The 16,581-nt window shown below is 39.2% G+C and overlaps 1 protein-coding gene across 1 annotated transcript; it reads left to right on the top strand.

Annotated features, from left to right (window-relative positions):
- Positions 1-1,015: 1,015 nt before the first annotated feature.
- LOC146684471 (mitogen-activated protein kinase 14A) lies at positions 1,016-16,209 on the top strand. The gene is made up of 12 exons (XM_085443134.1): positions 1,016-1,321; positions 2,773-2,902; positions 3,736-3,794; positions 6,360-6,471; positions 9,326-9,355; positions 12,914-12,961; positions 13,140-13,254; positions 13,374-13,445; positions 14,211-14,290; positions 14,474-14,552; positions 14,793-14,966; positions 15,192-16,209. Exons 1-12 carry the CDS (start codon positions 1,188-1,190, stop codon positions 15,251-15,253), a joined length of 1,095 nt encoding a protein of 364 aa, XP_085299260.1. The 5' UTR covers positions 1,016-1,187; the 3' UTR covers positions 15,254-16,209.
- The last annotated feature ends 372 nt before the right edge of the window (positions 16,210-16,581 follow it).

Below are 16,581 nucleotides of genomic sequence, written 5' to 3' on the forward strand. Positions count from 1 at the left end.
TCCATCTTCCATTGGTTTTAATTTTGCACTCCAGTATGAACACAAGTCCCCCAACTCGAGGATCACCACAACATAACCTAATAGACCTACACCTTAGTTCACAGATTCACTTTGTCTAAGGTGTATTTCTGGGATTTCACACAAACCAGGATTCAAATCATGAATACATAATTTACAACATTATGAATGAAATGTGCTCTACTTGGAAGCAGCAGGTCTCCCTCCTCTTTCGACGGGTTGTGTGTGAGACTTTAAATCATAGAACTGTAAATTATAAACTTTAAATTGTTATTGATCGCTTTACCCCGAGTCCTAAAGGGTATATTTTCTTACTGTTCTTATATTTATTATTTGTTTACTTGCAGAGCTGTAACTGGAGCCTCATCGTCTCCTCTCTCTATATACTGGACTTGTGTAGCGGAGATGACAATAAAGTTTACTTTGACTTCAGCAGCGAGCAGGCGCACCGAGGGCTCTCGCGCTCACTTTTCCCGTATAGAATTTCGAAAAAACATCGGTGCAAATTATAAGTCTGTTTCATAATGTCTGGTGTTTTCGTGTTTGTTGTTTTGTTTTTATTTTGTGTTATTTTGCGAGTTGGTTATTAGATGCTACTCCCCCGCCCTCTCCTCCCTGTGCCGCAAGCAGCAGGCGCACCTCGCAAACGGAGGGCGCCCTTACTCCCAGCAAATGGGCGATAGAAAACCGATCGGTGCCTGTACCATTCCCAATATGCGCTGGCTGAAAAAATCCCAAAGAGTGCAAGTCTGTCAGGAGTAAAGATTGGAAAGGGCTTCACCATCGTGACAAACTGTGTAAGACGCAACTTCAACAGTTTAAGAAAATGTCCCTCGGTGTATTTTGCTATCAATTTGTGTGTTTCATCATCTACAGTACATAATATCATTCAGAGAGTGTGAGTACTTCTCAGTAAGCAAAGATGGGACTGGAAAAATAATATTCAGCTTTGGCTCGGCTGAAAAGGTATATGTGGTTTTACAGGTCAGGCACGAGCCGATAACCCTCGATTCAGCTGCTCACGTGACCGGGGGCAGGCTACTCTGACGCGTGGACGTGTCTCTATGCGGATCCTACCCTAGAGCTCACCTGTCAGGTTGCAAGACCGAGGCTGTAAAGAACTTTCTTGGTCAAAACCCGATTGGAGAACAAAAAAAAACCCCAGCGCCATGGAGTCTCCAGTGAAGGATTCCCCGGTGAGACCGGGTTTCCACAGAATGGAGATCCAGAAAACGACGTGGGACGTCCCGCATAGATACGCGAACCTGCAGGCCATCGGCTCCGGAGCTTACGGGACAGTGTGGTGAGTTTACCTGGGCGATGACGACAGTGCAGACATAATTTGTATCGCTCCTTTCCCCACTGTGTACAGAAAACTATAAAGTTGTTTTTGTTGTGTTTTTTGGTTGTCTTTTGGTGGCCTACGATTAAGTTTAAAACTGCCCTAAAAGGCTAAACATATTAAACTATTATTTGACGTGGTTTAGTACCAACAACGAATTCATCCCCTCTAGGGAAGTATTTATTATGGCGTTTTAAACACAAAATGTAAAAACAACAACAACAAAAATAACAAAAAGACCCAACTTCAACAATCATAAAGGATTTGGAAAACTGGTAAACATGTTAAAGTGTGTGGTAATATAATGATTTTCCATTAGGTAATGTTGCGTTTTAAAAACGGCTTAGTGTGGCTTCATTCCTCTCTGCTTAGTCTGAATATATTTAAATGATCGTCTTGAAATGTTTTTCACTAAGGTTTCTGAATTTCTTGGAAATTCATTTCGCTCCCTGAATGGGTCTAGCTGGCTTTCATCTGTTTCTGTTAACAGAAACACAATTGTCCGCCTGAGGCCACTCAGCAAGTCAATGCAGGTTTTCTGATATGACAAGAATCTCTCCACTAACACAGAAGAACCCAGCCTGCAGGAATCCAGGATATCCCAGACGTGGCTCTGCCTAATGATAAGCTACTGACAGACAGAATCGTATTACTGATATTATCATAAAGATTTTCGTTAGTGTTGCAGAATACGTGAATACTTTTCGAACGCTGCATTTCTGGCTTTACAGATAAATAGGTCACATAATCAAAGGCAACATAACATAATGTAAGCTAATGCAATGCATCGTAACAATGTAATGTTGCATTACGTAACATGACCTGATGTAAGATAACATAATGTAAAATAACATAATGTAATGTAACATAAAGTAACATTATGAAACAAGATAGTTATGTTAGGGTTGGACCTATTCTGGGTTATTTTTTAGGCATTTACAGTGCAGTACAGCGCTGGTAAGTGTTATTTGGACCACATGTGGCCCAAATTTCCCAACACACCCTACCGCTGGCATATATAAGGCAGACCTGCAGTGGATTTGAGGCAAGCGCAGTCAGTCAAAACCAGATGTCCTGCATAGGAAACTGCAAATATGAGCAACATATGGACCAAACATTCATCTCTATGTTTGGGAAATTTTCATGGCTCATTCAGAGCACATTTCCAAAGAGCAGCAATACTTATCAGTGTTTAGTTAATGAATGGATTGGTCAGCCATGTGATATATATGTATTGTATTTGTTATTGTGTCAATGTATGACTCTATTAGTTCAATGACTTTATCAGCTCACTGATTTTTTTAGATTAGATTAGAATATTCAGCACCGAAATTAGTACAGATTAATAGCAGTGCTAGATTACAATGGCCACTGTGTTTTCAATCACTGAGTCTGTGGTTGGTCCCATTTAGCTCTGCCATCGACCAGAAGACCAAGGAGAAGGTGGCCATCAAGAAGCTCTACCGGCCTTTTCAGTCCCTCATCCACGCCACGCGGGCCTACAGAGAGCTCAGGCTGCTCCGCCACATACAGCATGACAATGTAAGAAAAGTCAATGAAAATAAGATGATTTATTAACATTAAGCATTATAATCCCTGTCATACAGTAGGTGCTTATGCTTAATCCTTACTCAGACAGCAAGGTCAGACTCTAGCATGACAGAAACATCTGAATTTGTCATTTTTCTAAGCTGTAAATTTGTAATTTGAATGTCATTAGAAGAACTCTAGTATATAAAATTAGTGCTGTCAAAGTGACTCTGTTGGGAAAGATACACATGAGTTAATTATAACCTTTGCTCTTTTTTCTCCTGTCTGGAAAAAAAGGTCAATTTTGAGGATAAGCACACTTTGTTGACCCTTCAACAAAAGCCCCATAATCTCATCAGTGGGCCTTGATGATCTGAGACTGTTGTGTATTGGTGGAACCCTCATCGCTCAGTATTTTCCTTGGAAAAACATTTAAATGAGTTTCAGCTTTGCTTCCATTGACATGTGGAAACATGTTTAAAAATGTGAATCACTTGTTGTTGTTGTTGTTTTTAATTCAAGCTTCTTCTTTTTTTAAACAATTTCTAACCATCACACTTTATTTTTAGATAGTGCAAAGATGTTCAAAGTTGGATCCCTTTGATGTTCAATGACTCACTGTAACAAAGATGTTACTTTTATTTACAGCTTTGAAAACAGGAGTCACAAAGTCACAAAAACCCAGAACCCAGAACTAGTAGATTTTACCTCCTATCCTACTACCAACACTGAACTGTATGTGACCCCCTGACAAATATAGAGCTCCTGAAGTGTTTCATACACTGTAAGTCTGTTCTTGAGCTATTGGTGTTTTACTAATTTCCTCACTGTGTTTTTCATTAAAGGTGATCTGCCTTCTTAATGTCTTCACACCTGACCCCACACTGGAGAAATTCCAAACATTGTAAGTTGAAAGTCAGGGGTAGCATTCTCCCACTAGTTGTTGCAACTTGTTGAGACCCCGCATGCATGTGTGCGCGTGCATGTACGTGTGTGTGGATGGATGTGTGAAAAGTTCAAAAAAGCTAGTGTGAGGGCAAGCTGATTCTTGTTTGTTTTGGCTGTCTTTTTAGCAGTTGTCCAACTGTGTCTCCACATGTAAAAAGCTTCAAATGCACTATTCAGCTCTGTTAATTTGAACAAAAACAGAATGCAGTGACTTACAAACCCTGTGTTTTAAACCCAAAAAAATACAAACACAATATATCAGATGCTAAAAGTAAGTAATTTTGATTATTAACCTCCTAAGACCCGAACTCTTACATGACATGCATCTTTAATTTCTCTTTGCTATTTGGGCTGATTGGGACCTGATGCATGTAAAAAGAAAGAATTACCTGATTTTGACTTCAGCAACACATTTCAGCAAAGTATGTATCTATAAAGTTAAAAACATACTGGGTAAAACATCTGACACTGTCATGGCAACAGGTCAGTAACACAACTGTGTTAAAAAAAATCCCAAAGAGTGCAAGTCTGTCAGAAGTAAAGATTGGAAAGGGCTTCACCATCGTGACAAACTGTGTAAGACGCAACTTCAACAGTTTAAGAAAATGTCCCTCGGTGTATTTTGCTATCAATTTGTGTGTTTCATCATCTACAGTACATAATATCATTCAGAGAGTGTGGGTACTTCTCAGTATGCAAGGATGGGACTGGAAAAATAATATTAAATGGCCAGGATCTTCAGGCTCTCAGACAGAAGCAGATTTAAAGCAGGCACAGCTGTGTAGAGGAAATCAGAGCATGGGCCTATTAATCAACAGACATGAAAATAACTCAGCATTTACAGCCTGACCTCTCTTAGATAAGCTTTCTTTTAGTCGTCTTCAGGAATAGTTCTCCAGGCTTCTTGAAGGGCATTCAAAGCTCTTCTTTGTACATTGGCTGCCTTTCGTTCAGCTCTCTGTCAAAATGATCCCTCACAGTGCTCTAGTCCAACAATTCAAACAACACCATCTCTTAGGTACTGTGTCAGGTCTTTGCTGGTGTTTTTTTTTCCCTACAACATCGCTTTCAGATACTTTGTCCTTTGTCCTCCACTTGTTCAGTTTCCTCAAAACTTTAAGGACTTACTGCACGTCATGTCAGGATTTCAGCTAAAGGCTCTTTGGGAATGTGAGTGCAGAAATACTATTTTATGCCTGTTAAACTGTGTAAGCCAACTTAGCTCAACTAAAACATTAGAGCATATAATGCACTTTGTGACAGGCTGCTAGTTCCTATAACAATTTAAAATGAGTTCTTTGCTCAGTTGTCTGTTATGTGTAGACACAATACTAATTCATCCTGGTTTGAGATAGGTGACTTTTTTTAATGCCTGAATGGCTCATAGGTGACTTAACGAACAAAAAAGCATTCCTCTGCTTTTGTGCTCATTTTCAGTCCAGTCACTTATAAGGACTGGACTGAAAATATGCGAAAAAGCAGCCAATGGCCAAAGTTGATGCAAAAGAGAAGACGCAGCTGAAAGCAGTTAACGACAGGTGAAGATAATGAATGCAGGACAATGAACAGAGAGCAAACCTCTGCTTAAAAACTTTGCGTATTATTGAACATGTATCAATGTAAATATGCCAGACTTAGCCAGGAGGCTACCTTTCATCTCAAAAACAATAAATAAAAATTTGAGCAAACCATAAGACAATGTAAAACAATGTAGTCCTGACAAAAAATACACAAAATAATACAATGAAATGCAAAACAACAGATAAATAAAAACATATAACATACACACATGAGTTACAGCTGCAGTACTGTTCCAAATCTCACTACATTTAACTGACAGCACCTGTTTACTGACTGCTGTCTGTCTGTCTGTCTGATGAACAGACAAGAGAAAACCTGCTAAGAGTGACAGTGTAGCAATACCACAACAGACCCGATGACCACACTTTCATGCTTTTGAGCATTTCACACTTTTTTTTCTTCTGGTTGCTGTTCACACACTCGGCTACAGCTCCACAGCTCACAGCTGACACATACACCACAACAACAACATCATTCTGACAGATAGCACAGCCTTTTTTGCCGGCGAGGTGCATCCATCTCCCTGCAGCGGCACTGCGGACTGTGCCCCGCCACAGACAGGGAATAACCACAACACGGCAAACACTGAGACATGAAGGCTATGACTATACAGCATACACAGGGGGACAAAGACACTCACTCAGAGACGGGACGAAGGTGGGCAAAAGACACAGATCCTGAGGTCATGAGATAACAGTAACATCCAAGCATGAACTGAAACTAAAAAAAACAGTGCCAGGAAAATTTAAAAACATTTCACTTTGCAAAGTCACTGCTGTTCATTTCAGTTTCCACATTTCTAAACACATTTGTTTCAGGAAGCGGGGGCGCGACACAGTGGTAAATGTGCCACACCCCCCACATGCTGGTTTACATTGTCTTTGTGTTTGTATGTTTGTAAACCGCTGCTGGCCTCTCACTCTTGTTCTTTTCCCTCTAGTTATATGGTAATGCCCTTCGTAGCCCAGGATCTGGGCCACATTATGAAGACCAAGAGATTAAGCAATCGCATCGTCACATACCTGTTCTACCAGCTTCTAAGAGGCTTGAAGGTGAGTGCTTCCTTGATTATTATCAGTGGCTTAATGAAGACTATAACATTTTCTCAGTGGGGAGGCTGTTTAAGTGTGATACATTGAGCTGAAAGTGTTTGCTGGAGCGTCATCTCGCTCTCAGTTAAGCAGCGAGGGATGAAAGCAGTGACAGTGCCAGTGTTGTGTAACCCTTGTGGAAAGGTGAGATGTGAGGTGCTCCTTTTTGAGGTGCACTTCTTTCCATGCTGACGTCAATTCTTAGTAAAATCATGACGGCAGGTTGAAAATGGCTATTTGCCTATGGAAAAGATATATACAAATCTTATAAAGTTTGTATCTGTCTTGTGTGAAACCTGTATGAAAAGCATACAAGAGTGAAAACAGATATAAGATCCTTTGAAAAATTATATAAATGAAACTTGTATGTTTTGGATACTTACTAAAACAATATATGAAAGTAATGAGAAAGTGGCCACTCTCATGAGTAAATCATATAAGCCTTATATGATTCCCTATATGAAGTAGGCCACATCTTATGCAAGTCTTTTATAAGTTTTTACTATTTCTTTTCCATATGGGTAATCTTGAAGAATCTGCCTCAACTTATTGTACTGTCTATAACTAGGACCCAGTATATCTGGATCCAAGTCATGCCATAGATGTGAACATATGTGCTTTCAGAGATGAGCGCCTCCCTGTGGTTTGTATGCTGTGACTTTTTAAAAGCCAGATTGTCTAATTAGTGTTTTGCTAGTTGCAAGCAGTGTTGTTCTGTTTTCATGTTAAAAACTCAATTATAGTAGGTTTAACATTGAATTGATAAAGAAAGGAGAGGTACAGCTTTCACCCTGCTACTCCTCCATAACTTCACCTGACAGCAGTAAGTTTGACTCCCCTGCAGACATTATTCTTTTTACCCTTATCAAGGACGTTAAGACGATTGGTCACTTTGATCGACTGCCAAATCTTGAAGAACTATTATTATTATTATTATTATTATTATTATTATTATTTAATTAACCAGGCAACGTGGTTGCATAACTACTGCCTGATGTAATCAGACTGCCTGCGGTCTTTGTGGTTGTTGCTAGTGTTGTTCTGTTTTCTTGTCCTTGCTCACAAATTGCTTCTCATCCACAATGGGCGCTGGGTGCAGTCACTTTATCCCTGCTCAGTCTCCCTGAAAGCTGGTTTGTCCTTTGAGCTTTCACCTTCTTGCTCTGGCCCTCCTCAACATCATCCCCGGACGGCTATACATCTGTCTCACTCACAAATAGGAGTTAGTAAGTTCTGCTGTCCACTATAAGAGACATTGTATAAAAGTTTTGTTTTGAAAGAGTTAAAATTACTGTACAAGCTGAAATACTACTGAAGATAAGAACCTAAGGTTGAAGAAACCATCAGCTAACCTTCCTTGTAGCCATGAAATGTGGAAGCTGCAATGCTCATGATTTTTAAACGAAAGTCGACGTGCTCTGTTACACCAACCCCCTAAAATGTGGCATCAAAAGGAAAACCAGGATGTCCTCTTGACACTACAGTTGGACTCTGATACGTTGCATAATTTTTGGTCGATGGAGAGGTTTCAGACTCATGTCGCTCACAGAGGACAAGAATTAATTGCTGGATCTTAAAGTATATGGAATAGAATAGACTGACATTTATATATTGCTTTTCTAGTACTTCTTTCCAGTCAAAGTGCTTTAGGCTAAACACTTCAAACACTCTATCTGCCTCAGATCCATGGCCAATTTAGAATTGCTAATTAGACCAGCATACATGCCTGAGATCTGTCGGATTAACCCAGAGTCCCTGCAGGAAATTCGCACAAGCACAGAGAGGATGTGTAAGCTCCAGTTTAAAGCATGAATCTTCTTGTTGTGAGGCGATAGTGCTAACCGCTGCACCACTGTGCCGCAGTCAGCAAGTAACAAGTCTGAACTGAATGCTTTAAGGTAATAAAATACTGCAGCAGCAGCACAAGGTGAAACATGCAGAGTGAAAACGAAAGACAGCTTCCTAACATGACGAAATGAATGTATTCGCTCAAGTCTGTATTCTCAGATATTTACTGAGAAACATGACCAGTCTCTACGTCTTCAGACCGTGGTTGTCATCGTCCTCTCGGGCCTTTTGCTGTCACTGAGCTGAGTGGTTTCCTACGTTTTAAGAATGAACCAGATTGTTGTTTTTCAATGTTTCTCTGACAGGTTTACTGTGTTCAGCCTAAGTCCAGTGAACAGCTACCAAATCAAATCCAGACCTTTTATCTGCTTAATCGGCCTCACCTGGCCATGAACTACTTGTCAGAAAACTTTCCAATCACCACTGAAAATGGAGGACTGTATATAAATATGGTGTCTGGCATATTTGTTAAACCTTTGTTAAATCTTTATTCTTTGCGACACAAACTGAAATAAATCTTGCAAATTAAGATTGGGGAATCAGTTCTCTGGACTTACTAAGTTGTTCTAAATTCAGTCTATATTATTTAAATGTAAACTGTGTTTATTTTAAATACTCAGAGCACACCCAGCCTGTTCAGTTAATGGATGCTAGACTGAGTTAGCTTTACATATGCTTCTCATGTAATGCTCGTCAATGTGTAACCAGGATACTGTATGGAATTCTGGTTTCAAAGTGGGAAACAATGCCAGCTTTGTGTCTTTGAATTTAACTGCCAGAATCTTTGATCGCAAGATGTTTTCTTCTTGTTATCAGTGCTTCTGTGACATCACAGCAACTGGGTTTGCTGGTGCGGGTGGAGGCTTTGTTTACAGAGTAGTAAACCTGTGCAACTTCCTGCTATATTAAACATGACACATGCTGTGTTATACTGTGGGTGTAAACAGTTTCTTCTCTTTCTTCACAGTACATTCACTCTGCAGGGATCATTCATCGGGTGGGTATATGAACATTACTGAATTTTACCAGACTTACCGCATTCTCACTCAGAATCATGTTTGCCTCTAAAGTGCTGTTAGAAGAATAGTTTGGCATTTTGGGAAATCTACTTTTTTACCTTCATGCTGGACCAGTATGACGTTTGAGCTAGCTAACAGTTTAGTTAGCTTAGCATACAGATTGGAAATATTCAGCAGAAACTACCTTACCTGGGTCAGTGTCATTGTTTTTTTGTTTTTGTTTTGTTTCTTTTTTTTTTAGCAAAGAGGACAGAGACCTGCAGCCAGCATAATGAAACTTAGGACTCATTGCTCATAGTGTTAGCACCCATGTAGTATGTGGTCTAACAACTCAGCCTTTCTACTTGTTTTTAATTCAATTCAATTCAATTTTATTTTATTTATATAGCGCCAAATCACAACAAAAGTCGCCTCAAGGCGCTTCATAGATACAGAGAAAAACCCAACAATCATATGACCCCCTATGACCAAGCACTTTGGCAACAGTGGGAAGGAAAAACTCCCTTTTAACAGGAAGAAACCTCCGGCAGAACCAGGCTCAGGGAGGGGCGGGGCCATCTGCTGCGACCGGTTGGGGTGAGAGAAGGAAGACAGGATAAAAGACATGCTGTGGAAGAGAGACAGAGCTTAATAACAGATATGATTCAATGCAGAGAGGTCTATTAATACATAGTGAGTGAGAAAGGTGACTGGAAAGGAAAAACTCAATGCATCATGGGAATCCCCCGGCAGCCTACGTCTATTGCAGCATAACTAAGGGAGGATTCAGGGTCACCTGGTCCAGCCCTAACTATATGCTTTAGCAAAAAGGAAAGTTTTAAGCCTAATCTTAAAAGTAGAGATAGTGTCTGTCTCCCGAATCCAAACTGGAAGCTGGTTCCACAGAAGAGGGGCCTGAAAACTGAAGGCTCTGCCTCCCATTCTACTTTTAAATACTCTAGGAACAACAAGTAGGCCTGCAGAGCGAGAGCGAAGTGCTCTAATAAGGTGATATGGTACTACAAGGTCATTGAGATAAGATGGGGCCTGATTATTTAAGACCTTGTATGTGAGGAGCAGGATTTTGAATTCAATTCTGGATTTAACAGGAAGCCAATGAAGGGAAGCCAAAACAGGAGAAATATGCTCTCTCTTTCTAGTCCCTGTCAGGACTCTTGCTGCAGCATTTTGGATTAGCTGAAGGCTTTTCAGTGAGTTTTTTGGACATATTGATAATAATGAATTACAGTAGTCCAGCCTGGAAGTAATAAAAGCATGAACTAGTTTTTCAGCGTCACTCTGAGACAGGATATTTCTAATTTTAGAGATGTTGCGCAAATGGAAGAACGCAGTCTTACATATTTGTTTAATATGTGCATTGAAGGACATGTCCTGGTCAAAAATGACTCCAAGGTTCCTCACAGTGTTACTGGAGGCCAAGGTAATGCCATCCAGAGTAAGAATCTGGTTAGATACCATATTTCTAGGCTTTTCAGGGCCGAGTACAATAACCTCAGTTTTATCTGAATTAAGAAGCAGAAAGTTAGCGGCCATCCAGGTCTTTATGTCTTTAAGACATTCCTGCAGTTTAACTAATTGGTGTGTGTTATCTGGCTTCATGGACAGATAGAGCTGGGTGTCATCTGCATAGCAGTGAAAATGTATGCTATGTCTTCTAATGATACTGCCTAAGGGAAGCATGTATAATGTAAACAGAATTGGTCCTAGCACTTTTTAACACATTACACCTCATTTTTTATTGACAGCAGTGTCTGAATCAAAAAATATTTTAAAAAGTCGCATGGGAGTAGACTTCATGACAATTCCTAACCTATTTTCAGATCTTTCAGAACTTTTTACTGAGATGACAGTGGCCTGCATCTCCTTGGATGTTTCAAAGTATTCTCCACTGGTAGATCCAGATATTTTTCACAGTTATCCCTTCTATCACACTGCAGGACTGGACAATTACTGTGCTATTGGGTCGGGTAAAGTGTAGAAAAGTTTAGGGCTGGAGTGCATGTGTGAAAATAGTTTCAAGAAGAGCTTAGTAACCCTTTTCACACTGATCTACTTCAGTTGACTCCAGTCCTCAATTTTGCATTTACATTGGGTACATTGGGCAAAATGAGACTTTATGTTTCTGAAAATGGTCCAGTGAAGTGATTTTGGCATATTTATACTTTGTCACACAGGCACAGTTAGCCTTAAAGCTGTAGTCCAGATATTAGACATAGATAATGGCATTAGAGCACAAACTTCACATTAAAAAAAGATAACCAGTCGAAATTTCTGAATGGTACAAAGTTGAATCAGCAAGGTGGTTAGCACTGTTGCTGCACAGCAAGAAGGTCCCGAGTTCAATTCCACCATCAGCCCGGGGTCTTTCTGTGTGCAGTTTGCATGTTCTGCCCGTGTTCTCCTTGGGTACTTCGGCTTCTTCCCACAGTCCAGACACATGCAGTTAGTGGGGATAGGTTAATTGGCCAATCTAAATTGCCCATAGGTGTGAATCTATGAGTTAATGAGTGAGTGCGAATGGTTGTCTCTATGTGTTAGCCCTGCAACATATTAGCATCCTCTCCAGGGTGTACCCTGCCTCTCGCCCTATGACAGTTGGGATAGGCTCCAGCGCCCCGTGATCCTGGAAAGGTTAAGCGGAAGCGAATGGATGGATAGATAAAGTTGGATTGTATTAATATTTTTTTAACATGAAATTCTTAGACTTAAAATGAGGAAAAATACTATTTTGCCATTTTCATTCAACTTTCATGCCAGACTGAAAGAAAATGCACATTTTTCATTTTTGAGGCCTACTGTCTTTGAGGAATCTAATAATTCAGGTTCATTTTAAAATATGCTCAAAGGCATTCAAAATGAAGCTACCTAACCCAAAGTATTAATGTACAATTGTGTTTACATAAAAATAAATGGAGCAAAATAATTAAGAGTAATAAAAGAGGGATTAGTAACTCATTTCATGCAAATAGTCTTGCAAGGCAACATGTGATCGGTTTTTGTGTTTACATTTAAAAACATCGTCCTGAGAGCTCTGTGTTTTGGCAGTGTTTCAGAAATAATTTTCTTCCACATGCCTGAAAATGAAAAGTAGACAATTCTGAGATGTCATTGCTTTTTACCAGCATTAAGGTAAAACTGTAAGTACAAGTTGTACACAGCTCTTGGAATGACCCACTAAACAGAAGAAACATTACCTGATACAAACATGGCCTCTTTCCCATCCCTGTGCATCCTTTTTTATAGCTCCTCCTTTAACATTTGCCTTCTCTTTGAACATCTTTAATGACCACACACCGACTTGACTGATTTCCAGGTCACAACAGGCCAATGGAGGAAACAAGGAGTTATATCTTAGATAAATGAGAGAAATACCCAAAAAGGATGCAAACATTCCTTTATCTCTAAGTAAAGAAGCCATTCAGAATGTTATTTCCCAACATGTTGAACTGTTTGGGTTTTTCTGTATTATTTTTTGTATTAACTGCTCATTTTTCTAAGGTTGTAATACACTGACTTAATGACTTAATGTCTTGTAGGATCTGAAGCCTGGTAATCTCGCTGTGAATGAGAACTGTGAATTAAAGGTAAGATGAAAGAAAAAAGCAGTATACAGTCAAAATCAGGAGTTAAAATAAAAAAAGATGTAGCAGTTAGATTTTTGATCTTTAAATAATTTTACCATCCTCTCATTCATGCTTAAAATAGGCAAAGCATTTCATTTTAACTGTAGATGAAGATGCAACAAAATATCTTTGATCTCAGATTCTGGATTTTGGCCTGGCAAGACATACAGAGAGTGAAATGACTGGTTACGTTGTAACACGGTGGTACAGAGCACCAGAGGTCATATTTAACTGGATGCACTACAGCCAGACAGGTAATAATGTTGTTTACCTTCAAAGCAAATAGTTATTTGTTTAAGATATAAACAGACTGTTGCAACATGCTACAATGTGCTAATACTCAGGTCCTTTTTTGAACTCTTCTCCTCTGCAGTGGATGTCTGGTCAGCTGCCTGTATACTGGCTGAAATGATCACTGGCCAGGTGCTTTTCCGAGGACAGGACAGTATCCACACACATTTTAATGAAACTGTATGCTCAGTTATGGGAGACACAACCCAGCGTGATTTCTTTTTATTTGAATGTTAAGGAAATAAAAAAAAAAAGTCAGGTGAAGCACTGTAAAAGTTTGTTATTCCTGGTGTCTCGATGACCAGAAAGCTGAGAGTAGGTTATCGCTAAAATCTACGTCTATATTATGTCATTGCCCCAATCTTGACTCAAGAGTTGGTGATGTTTGCAGGAATATTTAGTCAGTTTTCTATCTATTAAATCCATCACTCAAGTGTAATGCTAAAACTTTTAATAAGGTAGTAATAATAATAATGATGATAAGGGAAGAAAAGACAAGACGGGAACAACAATGATATATTTTTTTAACAGTCCTTTTTGAGGTAGGACAGCACTGAACTCTTGAGTATGTGATGATGAAATCTGGCCTCCCTTCTAAGAACATAGCAAGCTTTAATACTTACCTTAAAGATTTTAATGAAAAGCTCCCAGAGAACTGGACACAATAGGAAGTCTTTAAGGTAACTGGGTTTTTACCATAGATAAATGATCTACTGTACATAAAGGATTGATGCGGCCATCGTGCTATTGACCATTCGTTTTGGACTTTGTATTTTAAAGCTTCACTAGCACCATGTTAGTGTTTTGAAGCCGTATTTATTTGAAAGTGCTTTCAGCTAATGCTGGCAAGCATACTCTGCCAACAGATCTACCTCGTGCATGTTGAATATTCTCAGCCTTTCTTAACGAGCTTGTTCAGGTATCGATCAGCTGAAGAAGATCCTCCGTCTAACAGGGACTCCAGACTCCTCCCTGGTGCAGAAGATGCAGAGTAAAGATGTGAGTTTTGCAGTCAGGTGTTTTTAAAAGGCTGTGGAGCTGCAACAGTTGTTTCTGGAAGGGCTTTGTCTGCGTGCCTTACTTTTTACACTCTCCATGTGTTGCAGAGATTTTAGTTTGGCTGTTGCTGCTGATCTTTTCTGTTTTATAAAGCTCTAACAGGGAAACAAATGTGTGTTTCAGGCACAATCATATGTGCGAGGTCTCCCTCCACAAAAGAAGAAAAACTTCAAGGAAGCTTTTCCAGGCTTGGATGACGATGGTGGGCTGCTTTATTTTATTCACATCTGAAATCTTGAGTAGTTTTATTTACAAAGATGTTCCCTCACACTCCACTTAGATTAAAGCTCAAACCAGATATTTCAAGTATGTGTATATGGAGAGTATGGCTGCTGAATCCAGTGACGCACATTTTACATGTGCGATGAGTAGATTTTACTGCAGTGAATCTTTGAATTAAAAAAAATCTGCTTTAAAGTGTTTTGTGTCTTGATACATCCAGTTATAGACCTGTTGGAGGGGATGTTGCTGCTGGATCCTGAGGCCAGGCTGACAGCTAAGCAGGGATTGTCCCACCCTTACGTGGCTGAATATCACGACCCAGACTGCGAACCAGACTCTCAGCCCTATGATGACTCCTTCGAGAGCCTGGAGCTCGCTATTGGCGAGTGGAAGAGTAAGTGCAGGTGTTATGTTGGAGAATGGAGATGATGGAAACGTTGCCAACATGTGAAGACATAATTTATGAGTACTGTGTGTGTGTGTGTGCGCGTGTGTGTGTGTGTGTGTGTGTGTGTGTGTGTGTGTGTGTGTGTGTGTGTGAAATGAACAGAATTCTAATACTATCCAAATTTCAGTCATATTTTTTTAACACTGCTTTCCTTTCTTTCTTTCCAATCAGGTCTGATCCACATGGAGATCATGACCTTTGACCCTGACCACCCTAGTATGACAGCCATGTAGATCCCTTCAACTGTTTATAATATATGCACAAAGTGAAAATTTGTCATATAACATCTTAAAAGTGTTTTGGTGCATCTGATGTGTATTGCAGTTAAAATGCATTTCAATACAAGGCAGCTTTATTTTGTATGGCGGCCTCTACAGGACAATAGCAAAACTAGAGTCTGTAAGAAGTAACAATAAGAGTAATATTCTTTCATTGTGGATTACTTTGATACTTTCACTATGCAATGAAAACAAATGTGTTTGCAAGTGTGGTTGCACGTAAAATGCATTTGTGATTCAAATGTAAGTAAGCTTTAGGAAATGCACAAATGTTATGTTGGAAGTGGCGCTTGTGGATATTATCTGTTCAATGACCTGTGGTGTTTGTAATAACGTAAACCACATTTAGAATGAAAGGCAAACAAAATAAAATACAAGTACAGGAAGCAGTTCATACTTAACATAACAACATTGCAACATTTGTTTGTTACGCTGAAGCGGTGTCTGCTCATTTCAGTAAGGATGAAATGTTTTTTTATTATTGAGTATAACTTTAATTCAAGGTTTTTATCTGACATGTCCTGTGTCAGAATGTTTGGAAAGGAAATGCTAATTAACAAAGAGTTTAGAAGATTTCAGTCCAAGATTCCTTTCACATTTAATAACACTTTATTTTACTTATCACTGAATTGTCAGTGGGAACAGACGTGTGACAAAGTCAAGATCAGGTTCATAAGTACAGGGGTTTATGGTTAAAAGCTAGTTACAGTCACTTTACATGGGCGTATTTGTCTTTCTGTAGGTTTTTGTGTCATGTATTCACAACAAATATGGGTATATTGTGCAATGTTACTCTCTTCATTTCATAATGATCCTAATCATTTACACTGTTTTGTTTATCTTTGTTTTTTTATTACTTCTGTCATCTGATTTCAAGAAGAAAAAACATTTCAATAAAAAAATAAAAGTAACTGTCTGTTTTCTATTGTGGTTTCAGTTTAGTTTCAGTAGAGGGCAGTATAGCATTACAGGTATGAAGAACAAAGTTACTCAGTGGTGGCTTATACCTGAAGTGTCATGTCTTACACATAATAATAATAATAATGCTAATAATACTTCCCCCCTTTTTTGCCTGTCCCATACAGCACTGTATAATCAGAACTGAAGGCCAATAAAAATACCCAACAGATTTTATTTTCCCAAGTGGATCATTATGGCTTTACCACACTGTTCCACTTGTTTGATCTTTAGTATTTATTTGATTTTTTTTTTTTTTTACTTATTACAATTGGAACAGACATGACTGGTGGATAGGAAAGGGAAAGACTTTGTCAAGAGAAGTT

This window comes from Copadichromis virginalis, linkage group LG20, assembly GCF_057382275.1.
Source record: "Copadichromis virginalis isolate Kocher_CV1m ecotype Utaka linkage group LG20, C_Virginalis_male_GT1.1, whole genome shotgun sequence".
Classification (NCBI taxonomy): domain Eukaryota; kingdom Metazoa; phylum Chordata; class Actinopteri; order Cichliformes; family Cichlidae; genus Copadichromis; species Copadichromis virginalis.

What these genes read in the sequence shown, in the direction of transcription:
- LOC146684471 (XM_085443134.1), top strand. Translation starts at nt 1,188, where the DNA reads ATGGAGTCTCCAGTGAAGGATTCCCCGGTGAGACCGGGTTTCCACAGA. An exon ending in CTGGAGAAATTCCAAACATT is followed by an intron (nt 3,795 to 6,359) that starts GTAAGTTGAAAG and finishes TTTTCCCTCTAG; the next exon opens with TTATATGGTAATGCCCTTCG. An exon ending in AGAAGATGCAGAGTAAAGAT is followed by an intron (nt 14,291 to 14,473) that starts GTGAGTTTTGCA and finishes TGTGTGTTTCAG; the next exon opens with GCACAATCATATGTGCGAGG.